General features: G+C 43.3%; 1 protein-coding gene across 7 annotated transcripts in view; it reads left to right on the plus strand.

Annotated features, from left to right (window-relative positions):
• Nucleotides 1-389: 389 nt before the first annotated feature.
• PCCB (propionyl-CoA carboxylase subunit beta) overlaps nucleotides 390-17,199 on the plus strand; it is a 111,172-nt gene continuing 94,362 nt past the window's right edge. For 6 of the 7 annotated variants that reach the window (XM_057738190.1, XM_057738192.1, XM_057738193.1 and 3 more), the window contains exons 1-5: nucleotides 455-647; nucleotides 3,047-3,166; nucleotides 4,157-4,225; nucleotides 6,914-6,970; nucleotides 8,279-8,392. In XM_057738190.1, the coding sequence (XP_057594173.1) occupies nucleotides 462-647; nucleotides 3,047-3,166; nucleotides 4,157-4,225; nucleotides 6,914-6,970; nucleotides 8,279-8,392 (546 nt within the window). In that variant the 5' untranslated portion in view covers nucleotides 455-461. Of the gene's footprint in view, nucleotides 648-3,046; nucleotides 3,167-4,156; nucleotides 4,226-6,913; nucleotides 6,971-8,278; nucleotides 8,393-17,199 lie in introns of all 7 variants that reach the window. The other variant, XM_057738194.1, reaches the window with a different exon arrangement.

The following is a 17,199-nucleotide window of genomic DNA, read 5'->3' on the forward strand; positions in this document are numbered from 1 at the left end:
TCCTGGTTCCACCACATATTTAGTCTTCGCTGGATCAAATCACCCTACCTCTCTGTGCTTCATTTGCTACACCTGTGAAATCAGGATAGTAACCTAATACAGGTAAATACTTAAAGCAACACTTGGTACAGTGTTTAATAAAGGTTGGTTAACTTATCTATTCATTTTCTAGAGCATGTGGGAGGACGAAACTAGGGGTCTCGGTAGCCAGAGAAAAGCAAGGGCTAGGAACTTCTTCTGTGCAGCCTGGCGGGCACAACATCGGTTGACCAGTCCCACACATCTTCTCTGCGTGACGTCCTAGCGCAGCCTCCGGTCTCGAACTCTCCTGCCTCTCTCCTAAAAGCGCCGGGCTTTCCAGCCCACAGGCTCCCTATGTCCCGCCGACACTGCGCAGGCGCAGATCCCGCGGTGCGCACATTTGACGCACATGCGCACTCAGGTGAGCTGACAGAGCAAAAATGGCGGCGGCAGCAATGCGCCTGGCGGCGGCCGGACTGAGGCTCAGCGTTGTAGTGAGAAGTTTCCGGGCCGCGGTGCGCAGCGTGTGCACCCAGCCTGTCTCTGTTAATAAGCGCATCGAGGACAAGCGTCAATCCGCTCTACTAGGAGGAGGGCAGAGCCGCATCGACGCGCAGCATAAGCGAGTGAGTCCTTAGGGGCCCCTGGCCAGCCCGCCCTCCCGGCGGTCGCGACCTATCACAGCGTGCGCGGCTCGTGCGCATGGGGCCTCCCAGCCAATCCGCGCGAAGCCGCGAGGGGCGGGGCGGAGCCGAGGATGTTCACCTTGTGAACCTGTTGCCTTTCGCTGGGGCCGGTAAAACCAAGTCAAGCATCGTCGTGCCTGGTCACTGTCTGCTTTCCCCTTTGGAATTTTAGACGGGCATGGCTGGGCTCCAGCGGCTTGCTAGTTTACAGCTGTGAACTTTTGGACAAGTTACTTACTCCTTTGGAGTCAATTTATTCTAAACAGAAAACGGTAATAATTCTCCCTTCGTAATCTTACTGGAATAAAATAGTGAAACAATGATAAACACTTAATTAAAAAAAAAAAAACTTGGTTTTCTCATGCCCCATAAAAGAGTGGTGATAGGTTCTTGCTATGGAAGCAGGAAAATCAAGGCATTTGGCAGGGGAAGTTACACGGGCAAACTTACGTTCACCTGGGGTGGGTGTGTGGTGTGTGCGGGGAACTTGTGGAAACTCTGCCCCCCGAATGCCAGCTGAACCCCCTTTAGGGCATCAGCGTGCATCGACCTGCTTTCTGGGTAGGAAAGGTGTTTTTTCCTGGGGGTGCTCAGGTTACTCTGGGTGTTTGGCTAGAGGGAGCAGCTGCCGGGGGTGCTGTTTGGGCCATTTAGTAGCCGGAAAAACGGAGACTCAGATCGGTGACCTGGGACTCGCTCAAGTGTGTCTGGGGCATGTGTGAGTCTGGACTGATGTGCTGGATGAGTTAAATCAGCAACCCGGAAGATGCAAAAGTGAAATTCTTAGAGGTGAAGGACACAGGCATAAATTTACAAGTGTGGGGGAGGTGGAGTCTTTAGTGAGGAGATTTGCACCGGTCCTTTATTAAGTCTAATTTGAATGTTGATTTAGATGTTGTAAATGCCCATTTGACAAGGGCCTGAAGGTGACGTTTCCTTTTTGCCCTTTGGAAGTGAGATGTAAATTTGGTTGATAGCGTGTGGTGCCCAGAGTGCTTTTCCTCCCTCTCCTGGGGTCTCTGGGGTGGCTGTGTCCAGGGTGCGGGAACTTTATTATTATTTTTATGGCCCCACCCTGGGGCATGTGGGATCTTAGTTCCCAGACCAGGGATGGAACCCCTGCCCCCTGCAGTAGAAGCTCGGATTCTTAATCACTGGACCTCCGGGGAAGTTTCGTGAGAGAACTTTAGATTATGCTCTGGAAATTCCTCTCAGTGCTCCCTGCACTCTTTCTGTTGGGGCCCATGGCTCAATTTCTCCCCACCCATTTCCAGGCGCATCTTACTGAAACTGTTTTTCTTTTGCAAAGGCTGACTTAGGCTTGTTTTAAATCTCCCAGTCTGACACAATTTTTGGACTACTTCCATAGGATAGATTCCCAGAAATGGAATTATTGGGTCATAAGATGTGAATATTTTTTAACCCTTATATATATTGCCAAATTGCTTTATTGAAAACTTATTTTACACAGTAGTATAGAGGATTGCCTTTTTGTTTTAATACCACCTCACTGGCCTAGGCTTCTTAAGGGAAAAATACAGCTAGTTAGAGGAGTTTTTTTGTTTGTTTGTTGTTTACAGAGGTGGGGGAGACTGTGGGCCTGGTTATTCAGCTTGGTCTAAAGGCTTGGGAACCCAAGAAGTGGAGGCTCTTGATAGGTTGAGGTCTCCAACCTCACTCCCTCCAAGAAGCATTTTTAACTCGTGAGCTCTTTAGTACTCTCTGCCCCACTTCTTTTCTACTCAGCCACTCTCTACTGTGGGATTGTATCTGTGTCACAGAGTCACTGTCAGGGGTAGGTTCCCTCAGCAGGGCCCCCATATAGGGAAAGACCCTGGAGGAGGCAGGAGAAGAACCAGGAAGTAATCCTGGAAGTGTCCTTGGGGCTGGACCCTCGTGAGGTGAGCTTCTGTGGGGTTCCCTAGAAGAAGCTTGTGAACCTGGAGGTGTAGCCTCAGACCCTTCGTGAAGCTTGCTTTAGTTTTCTACCTCCTGCTTCTCTGTTCTTTTTACTGCTCCTTGGGTCTCCACTAAATGTTTGTGGAACGAGTTATCTTGTTCCAGGGTCAGGCTCTCCTTACCTCCACTTCTCTCCACCTTTTCCTCCTACTCCCTTATTTGCATCCACAGTTAGTGGCTCCTGGAACAGCTGGTCTGCCCTGATTTCCTTACTGGCTGAATTCTACTGATAACACCTGTCTCTTGGGCAGATTGATGGAATAGAGGCTTTCACAGGGGGTGAAGGCAAAAACTAGTCCTCCTGGCCCTCCCATGGGCACTCTTTGCTTGCTGCCTTTTGTCTATGATGACATCAGTGAATGATTTTTGTTGCATTTTAGGGAAAGCTGACGGCCAGAGAGCGGATCAGTCTCTTGCTGGACCCTGGCAGTTTTGTTGAGAGTGACATGTTTGTGGAACACAGATGTGCAGATTTTGGAATGGCTGCTGATAAGAATAAGGTATCTGTTCACGATGGTGGTGCAAGCCTCCAAATTTCACTTACCAGCTCCGGCCCTGCTGGTCTACTCACTAGACTAATGAAGTCCTTCGGTGACTCAGGATACACTGAAACATTTTCAAGTGTGGGGCCTGGAATTGCAGAAGTGCCTCTTGAGAAGCACTCCTGGGGCCTCCAGGTTCCTCACTCACCTTTGTCTACAGATGAAGGAATGTTGGTGCACTGCTCATACCTTGTGCAGGGTGACTCTGGCCCAGCTCCCAAGGCTCCGGTGTGGGTTCCCAGTTCTTGCAGGTATAGAATGACAAATTTAGAAGGAAAGTTGAGAATGTCTTTTGATTGTGTTCTGGTCTGCCTAGGCACCAGGGACCCCCTAAAGGCTAACCAGTCTCCTCTTCCGACGTACTTTAAGTTTATGCCTTGGAGTTTTGGAGGTCAGAGTCACCGACACTTGTTCCTTCAATTGGGTGTTCTCCATGGTGCACAGAGTTCTTTGAACTCACTTTTGGTCCATTTTCTTCAGGTCTGTGATGAAAAATTTATAACCTAGCTGGCTCCATTTGAGCCATTATGGGCCACACAGTGACTGTCAGAATTCCAGGCAAAATGATAGGCTTGCCTTTTTAAGGTTTGGGGGTGGGATGTGTGGCTCTGTAGAAGTTGCCATGTTTGTTTATATGTCCTCCCCCTCCTGTGAGCATTTGTTAGTGGCAGCCCTAGGGGGTCTCCTGATGATTCTGCTTTTAGGAGGAGGGTGAGGCCCAAGACTGTATTACTCTCTGTTGATGAAGCAGTAGCTCAGTGCTTGCTGTTGCAGTGCTGAGGGGGGAAGCGGGGATTCCTTCATGTTCTTTATTCATGTTGAATTTTAAGGAGTTTGGGGTGGGGTTTTTTCTTTTTTAGTAGAAGTCTTCCATTGGAGCATAACTGCGAAATTCATAAAGGTAAGTATTTGGATTTTTTAACTTTTATTTTTCTTTTTTTCTGGTAGTTTCCTGGAGACAGTGTGGTCACTGGACGGGGCCGAATCAATGGAAGATTGGTGTATATCTTCAGTCAGGTATTTCATACTCTGATTGGCTGAGCTTTCCTTGAGGGCACAGCCAGGGGCAAAATATGTGAGAAGAAAACAGTCCTGGGGAATGAAAACTTGCCTGTAGTTGGGGCAGGTGAGGTGCCTGTAGTTTAGTGCATTGTCCAGAGTATTATCCTACATGTTTTTAATTGGGGAGAAAGAATCCTTAGTGTGGTTGGGGGAGGATCACAGGGCAGTAGTAATGCAAGAAGTCCCAGGAACCAGTAGTTTATCCAAGTGAGTGATTCTTCTTGGTAGGTTGGGTGCATGCTGGGAGGGCAGCTGTGTCCTGGGCAGAGTGTGTGGACCTGAGGGAGTGCAATGGATGCAGCTTGGGCAAAGGGGATTTGACTCTCAGAACCACAGGCCCTTGAGTTTTGGGCTTCCATGAAAGTGTTCAAACAGTTTTTGTTAGGCTGCATCAAGACAGATACAGTTTCTTCACACGGAGACTATAGGAGAATGTATTAGGCAGAATAATGGCCTGCAAAGATATCCTAATCCCTGAAACCCATGAATATATAATTTTACCTGACAAAGGGGAATTAAGCTGGCAGATGGAATTAATGTTACTAATCAGTTACCTTAGCATAGCTTGGTTTATCCAGGTGGGGCCAGTGTGATCACAAGGGTCCTTAAAAGTGGAAGAGAGGCAGAAGGGAGGCTCCGAGTAATGCTATGTGAGAAGGACTGGGCCTGCCGTTGCTGGTTTAGAAGACAGAGGACGGGGGTCCTGAGGTGAGGAATGCAAATAGGTGGTCGCTAGAAGCTGGAAAAGATAAGATGACACATTCTCCTCTGGAGCCTCCAGAAAGGAACTAACCTGATAACCTTGATTTTAGCCCACTGAGAGCCATGTGGGACTTCTAAAGTACAGAACTGTGAGGTAATGAATGTGTGTTGTCTCAAGCCGCTGAATTTGTGGTAACTCGTTACAGCAGCAATAGAAAACTAACACAAAGAACATGTTGTATACTATTTTTTGTTTGATTTTTTTTTTCTCCACTAAGAGATGGAAATATGTATACAATTCTAAATATTTAGTTTCTTTTACAGATCTTAAGAGTATAGAGCTTGTTTAGGAACCTAGAATGTTTTCTGGGTTCGATAGTAAAATAATTATACAGTACTTGATTATTTTAAAAGTTATTTAGACAATACTCATTTGCTAATAGCATTACTTTTGAAATATTTTAAAATTGTGTTATATATGGGTCTACCAAATGCCTAACTAGAAGGAATCATCTCTCTTTTTTGTAATTTATGAGAGCTAGGCAAAAAATTGTACAAAAGGAACCATTAGTAAGATAGAACAATGAAGGTTATTGTGCTTTCTGGGCACAGTGTTCTCTTAACTACTAAGCAGATACAGAAATTCATTGAATTGATACTTTGGAGCACCTCTTATGCCCCTGGGTTTGGGTGGGAGTGACGGGGAGGTGGAGATGAGGGAGACAGTTATTGCCCTGAAGGAGCTAATCATTTTGTGGATAGAATGGGGCAGAACAGGAGTGGCTACAGTTACCAGTTGCCAGTAAGAGGTTCTGGGCAAGTGCCGTGGGCTCAGGACAAGGGAAGATCACATCCGGATCCAGGACAGCTTTAGGGAAAATGGGGCATGTGAAATAGGCCCTGAAGGATACTGAGGGGGAGGAGTGATGGGTCAGTTTTTTTTGTAGAGATCCCCTAAATGTTAATATCTGCAGGCATTTTTTTCCTTGGGGGAGCTTCTGTTTTCCAGAGAAGCACCCACAGTCTTTTGCGCAATAATTGGCTGTAGGTGTGTTCTGGGGACAGGGGAGCCAGGGGAAGGAGCGGCCAGCACTGGTTCATCATTCACTGTACAAGTTAGGAATCTCACCTGTTTTCAGCCTCAACTTTGCTGCTTTTTGTGGCTCCAGAAGCCTACTGGTTAAGTTTCTTTAGTCAGTAAACCTCCTTTCTCTCCTCCAGGTGAAGAAGAGGCCCTGTGGGGTCTAACTGGTCCCAGCACAGACTTCCTGTCTTCCACAGTACTTTCTGTGGTTCCTGGGCTGTCCCCTCCTGTGGTGACTCCCTCTGCAAGTGTAAAGGCTTCCATTTGTTCCAAGTCAGATATTCTTGTGCTTTCAGTTCCCTCATCTGTTCACTCTCTCGCCTGCTGTTGTTTCCTCTTCCTTTTTCGTCCTCATAAATCTATTTTGAATTCCCCACTATCTTTTTGAGGGGGGTTTAGGAAGGAGGTCCTTCCTACAAGAAGCTTTTTATATCAGAAGGTAATGAAAATCCAGAAGCAAGAAGAAGCAGTGAGGACTCTGATTCACTTCTTTTACCTCCTTTGTCAAAACGGCAAATATTTCTTAGTAATAGAAATGCCTGTTTGACCTCCATAGAATCTGATTTTTCTGGGTTTTAATTCTGCATGAAAAGTATTCCTTGCCTCAGAGCTATGAGTCATTTTTGTACACAAAGACTAGGTCTTTTCTGCTCTTCACATTGCATGAACTCCTTTTCAGACGTTTTATTCACCATTCATTCTATGGAATAATTTATTTCAGACTTTTCCCCTAATCTTTTAAACTTCTGAAAATCCTTTAAAAACTTTTATCTATGAATTTTCCATTTCTTCCTCCTACTGGGTCTTCATCTCTGGCTAGTCGTTCCATATTATTTTTTGACTTGTTTTGTTTTTAGGATTTTACAGTTTTTGGAGGCAGCCTGTCTGGAGCACATGCCCAAAAGATCTGCAAAGTGAGTATTTAATATTGAAAACAAACTCGGTACTTTCATCAGTCACATGGGGTGGGGCAGAGGTGTGCAGGATGTGGTGCTGACCTGAAGTGACCTTCAGTCCAGGGCAGGAGTGCTTAACATTTTTTGTAACATGGATCCCTTTGGCAGGCTGGTGAAGTCTGGACCCCCGTTTTTTATTTATTTTATTTTTAATTTTTAAAACAATTTAAAGTCTCTATTGAACTTGTTACAATATTGCTTCTGTTTTACTCCTTTGTTTTGGTTTTTGGACTGTGAGGCATGTGCGATCTTAGCTCCCTGACCAAGGGTAGAACCTGCACCTGTTGCATTGGAAGGCAAAGTCTTAACCACTGGACCACCAGGGAAGTCCCTGGAACTGCATTTTTATACATGCATAAAATAAAGTGTAGGATTACAAGGAACTGAAAATATTAAAAAATCACATTTGTAATATATATGCTTCCTTATTAATTTGTTAAATAACAAGGTTTAGCAGTGGATAAACTGCTATAATTTCAAAATAGGCATGAGTTGAAAACGATAATTCAAGATATCTGCAGTGGGACTTTCCTGGTGATCCAGAGGTTAAGACTCCATGCTTCCACTGCAGGGGGCACGGGTTCGATCCGTGGTTGGGAAACTAAGATCCCACATGCCGTGCAACACAGCCAAAAAAAGAAAAAAAAGATATTTGCACAGACAAAAATCTGTGGCTTCTATTAATGACAAAGTCACAGGTATTTCTAATACTGCTGTGGTTAATAAAGATGTAAATTCTTCCCATCCAAGTTTGTGGACTCCTTGAAATCTGCTCATAGGCCCTTTAGGGTTCTGAGGACCCTAAGTAAAGAACGCATTGTCTAGGTGGAGAGTCCCGGTACTAAAAAAGCAGTGCAAGGATTACATGATGGTATTTAAAAAATGCTGCTAGAGGTGAGATGCTCTAGAGGTGAATAAGAGTGTAGATCATATTTGGAGAGTTTTTGAATAAATGTGGCTGCTGGAAAAATATTACAACCTGGGCCTGAGGCTCTAGAAGTAGTTGCCATGAACCGTCTTAGCCCCTGCTAGTGGGAAATGCTTTGGCTCCTAGCTACTTGGGGGGCTTTAATCAGCGCTTTAAATACCCGATTTTCTGTCTTCCATGAGGTACCCAGTCATCATGGGGAATGGAGCTAGTGTTATGCACTTCTGTTTTGAAAAGTACGCTCAGAACGTTTTCCAGAAAACTACCACGGTGCTTTGTAAATGCTGTTTTTCACAGCAAGATCAGTTATCTCACAAAAGATTTCTCTGCTGTCTCAGATCATGGACCAAGCCATGACAGTGGGGGCGCCGGTGATTGGACTGAATGACTCTGGGGGAGCACGGATCCAAGAGGGAGTAGAGTCTTTGGCTGGCTATGCAGACATCTTTCTGGTGAGCAACTGTTAATAGAGAATAAAAGAGTACAGGGCTGAGTTCTCTAAGCTATGTCCTGGTCAGAGCTTCCCCATCTCTCCTCATTGTGTCCTGTGGCTCCTTCCTGTGTCATTGGGGATGACATGAAGCGGGGATGAAAAGAGAGTTGGGAGTTCCCTGGTGGCCTCGTGGTTAGGACTCTGCTGTGGCCTGGGTTCAATCCCTGTTTGGGAGAACTTAGATCTTGCAATTGGTGCGGCCAAAAAAAAAAAAAAAAAACCTCACAAAACACAAGAGCCGTAAGGTGGGAGGGTTTTCTTTCTTTTTCTCTCATAGAGGCCATTTGTACTCATAGGGTAAAACAAAATTAAAGATTATTCAGAAGGGAAAGTCATTTAAGTATTTTATTTTTTCAAAAGCAAGGAGGGGGAAAAAGAAGCAAGGAAGCAAGGAGCAGGGAATATAAAACATTGAAATGAACTGACTTGCTAGAATTAGGAATTTTATTTTTTTAACTTTTTATTTTTATATAGGCGTATAGTTGATTGTCAGTGTTATGTTACTTTCAGATATATAGCAAAGTGATTAAGTTATATGTATACATGTATCTATAGAATTACGAATTTTAAAAAAAGCAATGCTTTTTTTTTTTTTTTGGTTAAGACATTACAAGATCATTATACAAAGTTCAAGCTGTAGTACAAAGAAGAGAGAAATCCCACCATCACCCCAGATCCCACCATTCAGAAACATTTGGTGAACATCATATCAGATGTCTGCTTTCTTACAGACTAAAATTAAAGAGAAAGAAATGAAAAGAAACACAAAAATAAAATTAAATGAGTTATTTGAAGAGGAAGTGTATTGTGAGAGTAAGGGAGATTGGAGGGGGGGAGAGATACTGGCAGATAGAAACTTGAGAGAAGGGACAGATCAGCATTTCCTGGGAGAGGAGGAAAGAAAGGACAGAGACAGGCAGACATTGTTTCTAATCAGGCCAGCTGTTCTTGTCATCCCCTGGCCTGTAGGCTTATGAGGGTTTTTAATCCTGGCCACTGCCTTTTGTGATCAGGCAGAAAAAATGTGTGTTTACTTTGTGTAGATACTCTGCTAGTTGTGGGAGCACTTGTGCTAGTTGAGAAGCCACTTTGTAGATCTTAAACCTGCTTTTTGATCTTTAAACTTGAGCTCTAGGGATGGCCCACTGGGGAGTAAAGGAACTCCCATATGCCTTTTACCCACATTCACCAGTTGTTTACGTTTTGCCTGTTTGTGCTATCATTTTCTCTCTGTGTGTAAATATTTGCTTGTTATATTTTTCTGAAACATTTGAGAGTAAATTGGAGATTGTGCCTCCTTTATCTCTTAAATCCTTCATTGTATGTTTCCTAAGAGCAAGGACATTCTTATATAAACAGTACAGTAATTGGGAAACTTAATATTGATTCATCAGTGTTATTCTTATTCATGGCCCTTATTCATATTTCATCAAATGATCCTGTAACAGGGAAGAACCAATTTTGACTCCATGTTGGATCTGTTTTTTTTACTTTACCCTTTGCTTTTAGTTGCTTTTTTTTTTTATTGTAATCATACATAATGGCCTGCCTCAGGGAACCTACCCAGCTGTGAATGGCTGCCAGAAAGAAGAAATTAACACATCCTCTCCCTGAGGCTGGCCATTTCAGGAGATACTTTGCAAGACCGATGGCCCTTTTTACTTTACTTCCTCCCTGCCTCTCCCTCTCTATTCTGCCTTTTTATTTCCCTGTCTGATTCCATAAAAGAAACTGGCATCCAGACACCATAAGATGGTTATTTTGAGACATTAGTCTGCCATCTTCTTGGTCTGCTGGCTTTCCAAATGAAGTCGTATTCCTTGCCTCAACACCTTGTCTCCAGTTTATTGGCTTGTCCTGTGGCGAGCAGAGTGAGCTTGGGCTTGGTAGCAATCCTAATAAAGGCCTTTATAGTTATCCCCCCTCCCTGCCATCCAGTCCAGGATTAAGTACTGCCTTTAGTTGTCATCTCTAATTTCCTTTATTTTTTTAATTTTTCAATTTTAAAAAAATATTTATTTGGCTACATCAGGTCTTAGTTGCAGCATATGGGATCTTTCACTGCAGCACGTGGGCCTTTCGTTGTGGTGCCTGGGCTCTCTAGTTGTGGCACGCAGGCTCAATAGTTGCAGTGCACAGGCTCTAGAGCTCACAGGCTTAGTTGCCCCGTGGCATGTGGGATCTTAGTTCCCCGACCAGGGATTGAACCCACGTCCCCTGCGTTGGAAGGCATATTCTCAACCACTGGACCGCCAGGGAAGTGCCTAATCTCCTTTAATCTGGAGAGTATTTCCTCAGTTTTTCTTTGTTTTGTATGACTTTTTTTATATTGTTTAAAACAGCTTTATTGAGGTGTAATTTACAAAGCATAAAATCTATCCATTGTAAACATACATTTCAATGATTTTTTAATAAACTTCACATTTTGCAACCATCACCACAATCTGCAATTTAGAATCTTTCCCTCCAAAAAGATCCTTCCTGCCTGTTTTTAGTCAATTCCTACCCAGACCTAGGTAGCCACTGATCAGCTTTCAGTCTCTACAGTTTTTTCATCTGACTCTCCTCACTTAGCATAATGTTTTTGCTGTTCATTCTTACTGTATTGTGTATCAGTGGTTTGTTTTTATTGCTGAAATATTTTATCAGATAGATATACTGCATTTTGTTTATCCATCCACTTGTTGATGGACATTTGGGTTGTTTCTACTTTTTGACTATCATAAAAAATGTCCACAAATGCTGTGGACATTTGTGTGTAACTCATTGTGTGGAGATAGGAATCTACTCAAGGGTTATGGAAATATAACAGTGAAATTGTTGCATCAAATTGTTGAACCCAAGTTCGTGTGCCCAGTGGAGCCACACAAACGGAAAGGTCGAGTTTCGAGCAGAGAAAAGTTTATTGTAGGGCTAAGCAAAGATCTCAGCTCTGCCATGGGTTTTAGGGAAAAGATTTTAAGAGGACGGTGAAGGAGGGGAGTAGCAGGGTGTGTGTCTGATTGGGTTGGTGGTGAGCTAACCGTATTGCTTCAGGAACTGAGTCATCAGCCTGGTTCCAGCCAGTCTGGGCTCCACATGCTTGTGCTCAGCCGGAAGTTACCATCCCCCACCTGGGTGGGGGCCTTAGTTATTGTAGAAGAACTCAGAGATATGTATCAAGATGTTATGCACATCCCCTCCAGAGGCACCCCTGCCCAGGCTCTATGCTTCAACTGTTGTTTCTTTCTGTATTCCCACACTCCCTTAATTAGTAACTATTTGAGTCTGCCCTTTGGAACCCGGGGAAGATCTAGGAGGCTAAAACCTTTTTCCTACAAACAAGAAATGGGGAACACAGAAATGCTTTTGTACTTGGGAGGGCCTCACAGGGTCCTGCTGGGTTTCATTACAAGTTTATGTATAACTTTTTAAGAAACTGCCAATTTTTTCCCCAAAGTGACTGTAACCTTTTTTATTACCACAAGCAATGTAATTGAGGGTTTCAGGATGAAACAAGATTTCATCAGGATGAAACAAGGTTTCACCTTGTTGACACTTAGCATTGTCAGTCTTTTCCTTTATAGCCATTTCACTGGTAAGCAGTGGTATCTCCCTGTGGTTTTAATCTGCATTTAATTTGCTGACTAATGCTGTTGAGTATCTTTTTATGTACATGTTAGTCATTTGTATATCTTTGCTGAAATGTTTGTTCAGATCTTTTGCTCATTTTGTAATTGAATTTTGAGTTGTAAGAGTTCTTTATTCAGGATACTAGTCCTCTATCAAGATATATGATTTGCAAATTTTCCCCCCTAGTTTCTGGCTTTTTATTTCATTTTTTAAAATTAATTAATTTTATTTCCTGTGTTGGGTCTTTTTTGCTGTGCACGGGCTTTCTTTTAGTTGCAGTGAGTGGGGGCTACTCTTCGTTGTGGTGCACGGGCTCCCATTGCCGTGGCTTCTCTTGCTGCGGAGCACGGGCTCTAGGTTTGTGGGCTTCAGGAGTTGCAGCACATGGGCTCAATAGCTATGGCTCACGGGCTCTAAAGCGCAGGCTCAATAGTTGTGGCACATGGGCTTAGTTGCTCCGCGGCATGTGGGATCTTCCTGGAGCAGGGCTCAAACCCGTGTCCCCTGCATTAGCAGGCAGATTCTTAACCACTGCGCCACCTAGGAAGCCCAGGCTTTTTAATTCTTAATGGTGGCATTTTAAGTGCAAAAATTTTAAATCTTAAAGTCTAGTTTATCAGTTTTTTTCTTTTTTGGATCATGTTTTTATTCTCATGTAAGAGCTGTGCCCAATATGAAGTCATGAAGATTTTGTCCAGTGGTTTTGTTACTGACCAGGGTTCTTGGCCTCCTTAATCAGTAGAAATTGATCAGAGGCCAGATAAGAAATTCAATCAAGGCTTTATTGGGGCCCTTGCTGCAGTAGGGGGTATTGAGAACAAACAACAGGTTCACTTGCTTGCTGGCTCGCTGATGGGGGGGCAAGCTTGTTCCTTATATGGGGTGAGGGTAGGGGTATGTCCAGGGGTCAGGCTGGAGGGGTGGGTTAGGTGGTTTGCCCACTCCTTAGGTGGTGGTGTGTGCAGAGGGCATGTACAGAACTCTTCAAAAGTCACAATTGGGTTTTTTGGTCTCTTTGTATCTTTTCTCCAGAATTTGCCCTAACTGGGCATGCATGCAGTTAGTTTTAGTCCCATATAGTTTCTTTGTATTTTGTTGTTCAGGGAGAGGTGTGTCCAAGTGCAAGCATTGCAGCACTGCAGCAAAGGGTCCCAGGTCCCAGCCTGTCTCAGTTTTTTTTTTTCATGGAGTTTGATAGGTTTTTGGCCTTCATATTAGATCTGTGATCCCTTTTGAGTTAATTTTTGAGTATGTTGTGAGGTCAGGGTCCAAATTCATCCTTGTCCCACCACCATTTATTGACATGATTATTGTTTCCCTGTTGAATGGTCCTGGCACTTTAGTGGAAAGAAAATCAATTGACCATACATGTAAGGGTTTATTTCTGGACTCAGTTCTTTTCTGTTGCTCTATATGCTTATCCTTACATCAGAAGCACACTTTCTCGCTCTTCTGATATTCTTACAATGTGTATGTTGGTACATTTGATGCTTTCCCACAGGTCCCTCAGCCTCTGTTCTTTTTTCTTTTTTGCTGTTCCTCAGAGTTGTCAACTTAAAAAGTATTCACAACCTAAAAGTTGAGAGTTATGTTTTGTCAGGAATTTTTAGGACTTCGATCCTGGGAGGCAGCATCTCAAGTAACCCTGAGAGAACTACTCTGAGGACGTGAGAGGGAGGAGCCGTGTTATACAGAAGTCTCACAACAAAGGGCAGGTTGTCTGGACCATCAGAAGATTACTATTAATTGGCTTTCTAGGTGGCGCAGTGGTTAAGAATCCGCCTGCCAGTGCAGGGGACACAGGTTCAATTCCTGGTCCAGGAAGATCCCAAATGCCTTGGAGCAACTAAGCCTGTGCGCCACAACTCCTGAGCCTGTGCTTTAGAGCCTGTGAGCCACAACTACTGAGCCTGCATGCCACAGCTACTGAAGCCCACAAGCCTAGAGCCCATGCTCTGCAACAAGAGAAGCCACGGCAATGAGGAGCCCGTGCACCACAACGAATAGCCCCCACTCACCGCAACTAAAGAAAGCCTGCGCACAGCAAAAAAGACCCAACACAGCCAATAAAATAATTTAAAAAAAAAAGTATTAATTAAAGAAAATCAGATATGTTAAGTTAAGGAATTTAATACTTTTCTGTGTATGGGAAGATGAAATAGTCTAGGTGCACTGAAATCATTCCTGTGATTGCACCTCAGGTATCTGGGGCCAGTATCCTGTGTTTTCACATCCTGAGTTTCCTCAGGGCTCACCGAAGGGGGTGGCTGCAGTCTGATGGCCGCTAGGTAGCAGGTGTTCTTTCCTTCGTGAGTTCCCTCAGCGCTCACCAGCTCACTGCAATCGATGGTGACTGTGACATCCTTTGTTTACTGATATGGCAAGAAATTTTCCATTTCTCAGAGTCAGAGTGGAATATCTAGTTTCAATTGTCTTCAAGTTCTCTGGAGTTCTGCTGCTTGCTAAAATCTGCTGTTGAACCCCTCTAGTCATTTTTTCGTTTCAGTTATTGTACTTTTCAATTCCAGAATTTATGCTTTGATTTCTCTTTATAATTTCTGTTTCTTTACTGGCATACTCATTTTGTTCATACATTGTTTTCCTGATTTCCTTTAGCTCAATGAACATATTTAAGACAGTTCTTACAACATCTTTGACTCATAATTCCAGTGTCTGGGGTTCCCCAGGGATGATTTTCGTCCAATTCTTTTTTTTTTTTTTCCTTGTGATTGGACTGCATTAGGCTGTTTCCTTGTGTGTTTGGTAGTTTTTTGTCAGGTCCTAGAAATTGTATCGTGTTTAGTAATGTTGGAAATCTAATTCTCCCACTTCTCAGATTGCTGATTTTTGCTTATTGAGGGCTGGATCCTATCATTTGTGACTTTTCCAACTTATTTTTGCAAAATGTGTTCCGTTTTGTGTGGCCACTGAAATTTTAATTCCATTGTCTCTGCAGTCACCTGGTGACCTGACAAAGATTTCCTTAAGTGTCTGGCTCCCAGAAGAGATAAGCTGTCCCTTTAAATCCTGTCTCAGCTGGGAAGCTGCTTGAGCCTGTATGGGTTAAAACAATGGGTAGCCTCTGTGCTGGCCCCTCAGTGATCAAAACCCATGATCAGTAATCAAAACGCACAACCTTGATATTTGGTGGACAAGGCCCCTTATTGCCTACCCTGACACCAGGTAGCTACCCTAGGAATACAGACTGCCAATCTCTATGGCTGCCTGCCATGGGGTTGTAGGGTGTGGAAGGGTAGCTACTAGCTGAATATGGAAACTGACTGAAATTTACCTACCTCTTCAGGAAGCTCTTACCTGGAAGCTTGCAAGTTTTCCCCTAGACTCCAAAGTCCCAAATAGTTGCTTCAGACAATTCCTGCCAATGCAATAGTTGTTTTGGTGGTGGGATGGATTCTTAGAGCTTCCTTTTCCATCATCTTCTGTGACATTGCTCAAATTTTATGTTAAACTCATATTTTTAATGTACCTTTCCATTTTCTGTGAACTTTTTAAACAGTATTTGAGTTTTTTAAGTGGTTACTCTAAGGGTAACAATATGTAAATTTACCTACTTCAAATTGATACTGACTTAATTCTGGTAAAGTATAAGGACTTTGGTCCAGCAGAGCTCCCTCTTTACCCACCTTTCTTTGTGCTGTTATTGCTATATACCTAACGATATAAGTCTAACAACAAAGTGTGAGAATTTTTGCTTGATGCAGTCTTGTTTTTTTAAAGTATTAACAGAAGAGAGAGAACTATATTTTTGCAGTATTGTATATTTAACCATAGATTTACCATTTTTAGTATTCTTATGGATTTGAATTACTGTCTGATGTTGTTTTCCTTCACCCTGAAGGACATGCTGAGTTTGTGTGGGCGACAGTAGCAGCCTTTAAGAATGCCATAGACTCCCACTGTGCTTATCTCACATTTAGCAGTTTTTCATTAGTAAACACTCCTCAGTTTGTTAATGTTTGGTCTGATTTCAGAGCCCTGAAATGTTTTTGACAATGTAGTGCTATTTTGTGGTTGTTTCTGTGGAGAGAGTGTTCTGAACTCTTCACTCTGTCATAGTTGGAAGCCTATCTATGTACCTTGACGTTTTTTGCAGAATAGGGACAACTATTTTTTAACTTTTTTTTACAATTGTGGTAAAATACACATAATAGAAAACTTACTAAACTTAAACATTCTTTTTTTTGTTTATTTATTTATTATATTTTTTGGCTGAGTTGGGTCTTCGTTGCTGTGCACGGTCTTTCTCTAGTTGTGCAGAATGGGGGCTACTCTTCATCGCGGTGCACAGGCTCCTCATTGCAGTGGTTTCTCTTGTTGTGGAGCACAGGCTCTAGGTGCTCGGGCTTTAGTAGTTGCAGCACTCGGGCTCAGTAGTTGTGGCTCTCAGGCTCTAGAGCACAGGCTCAGTGGTTGTGGTGCATGGGATTAGTTACTTCACGGCATATGACATCTTCCTGGACCAGGGATTGAACCCATGTCCTCTGCATTGGCAGGTGGATTCTTAACCACTGCGCCACCAAGTAAGTCCCTAAACTTAAACATTTGTAAATGTACGGTTCAGTGCTATTGAGTACTGATGAATGGAATATTTATAAATGGAATATTTCCTGCCATATCAATAAACAAAGGATGTCACAGTCCTCAACAATTGCAGCCCTCCAGTGTGAGCTGGTGAGTCCTGGGGAAACTCAGGGCTGAAAAGAATACCTGCCATCTAGCAGCCATCAGACTGCAGCTACTCCCTGCATTGAGCCCTGAGGAATCTCAGAATGTGTCAGGATACTGGCCCCAGATAGCTGAGGTGTATATCAAAGGAATGATTTCAGTGAGCCAAGACTATTGCATCTTCCCATACATAGAAAAGCTCTGAATTCCTTAGCTTGAGATATCTGGTTTTCTTTATTTAACAATAATCTTTTGAGGTTCCTGATTACCTGCCCTTTGTTGCAAAACTCCTTTATATCCTGGCTCCTCCCCTCGCCTCCTCCTAGCAGTTTCTGAGTTACCTGAAATGCTGTCTCCCACGTTGCAGTCCTCATTTTGCCCCGAATGAAACTTAACACAAAACTCTCATGTGCATTTTTAAAGTCAACAATACATTCATAATTTTATGCACCTGTCACCACTGTCCAT

The sequence above is a fragment of the Hippopotamus amphibius genome, chromosome 6 (genome assembly GCF_030028045.1).
Source record: "Hippopotamus amphibius kiboko isolate mHipAmp2 chromosome 6, mHipAmp2.hap2, whole genome shotgun sequence".
In the NCBI taxonomy this organism is placed as follows: domain Eukaryota; kingdom Metazoa; phylum Chordata; class Mammalia; order Artiodactyla; family Hippopotamidae; genus Hippopotamus; species Hippopotamus amphibius.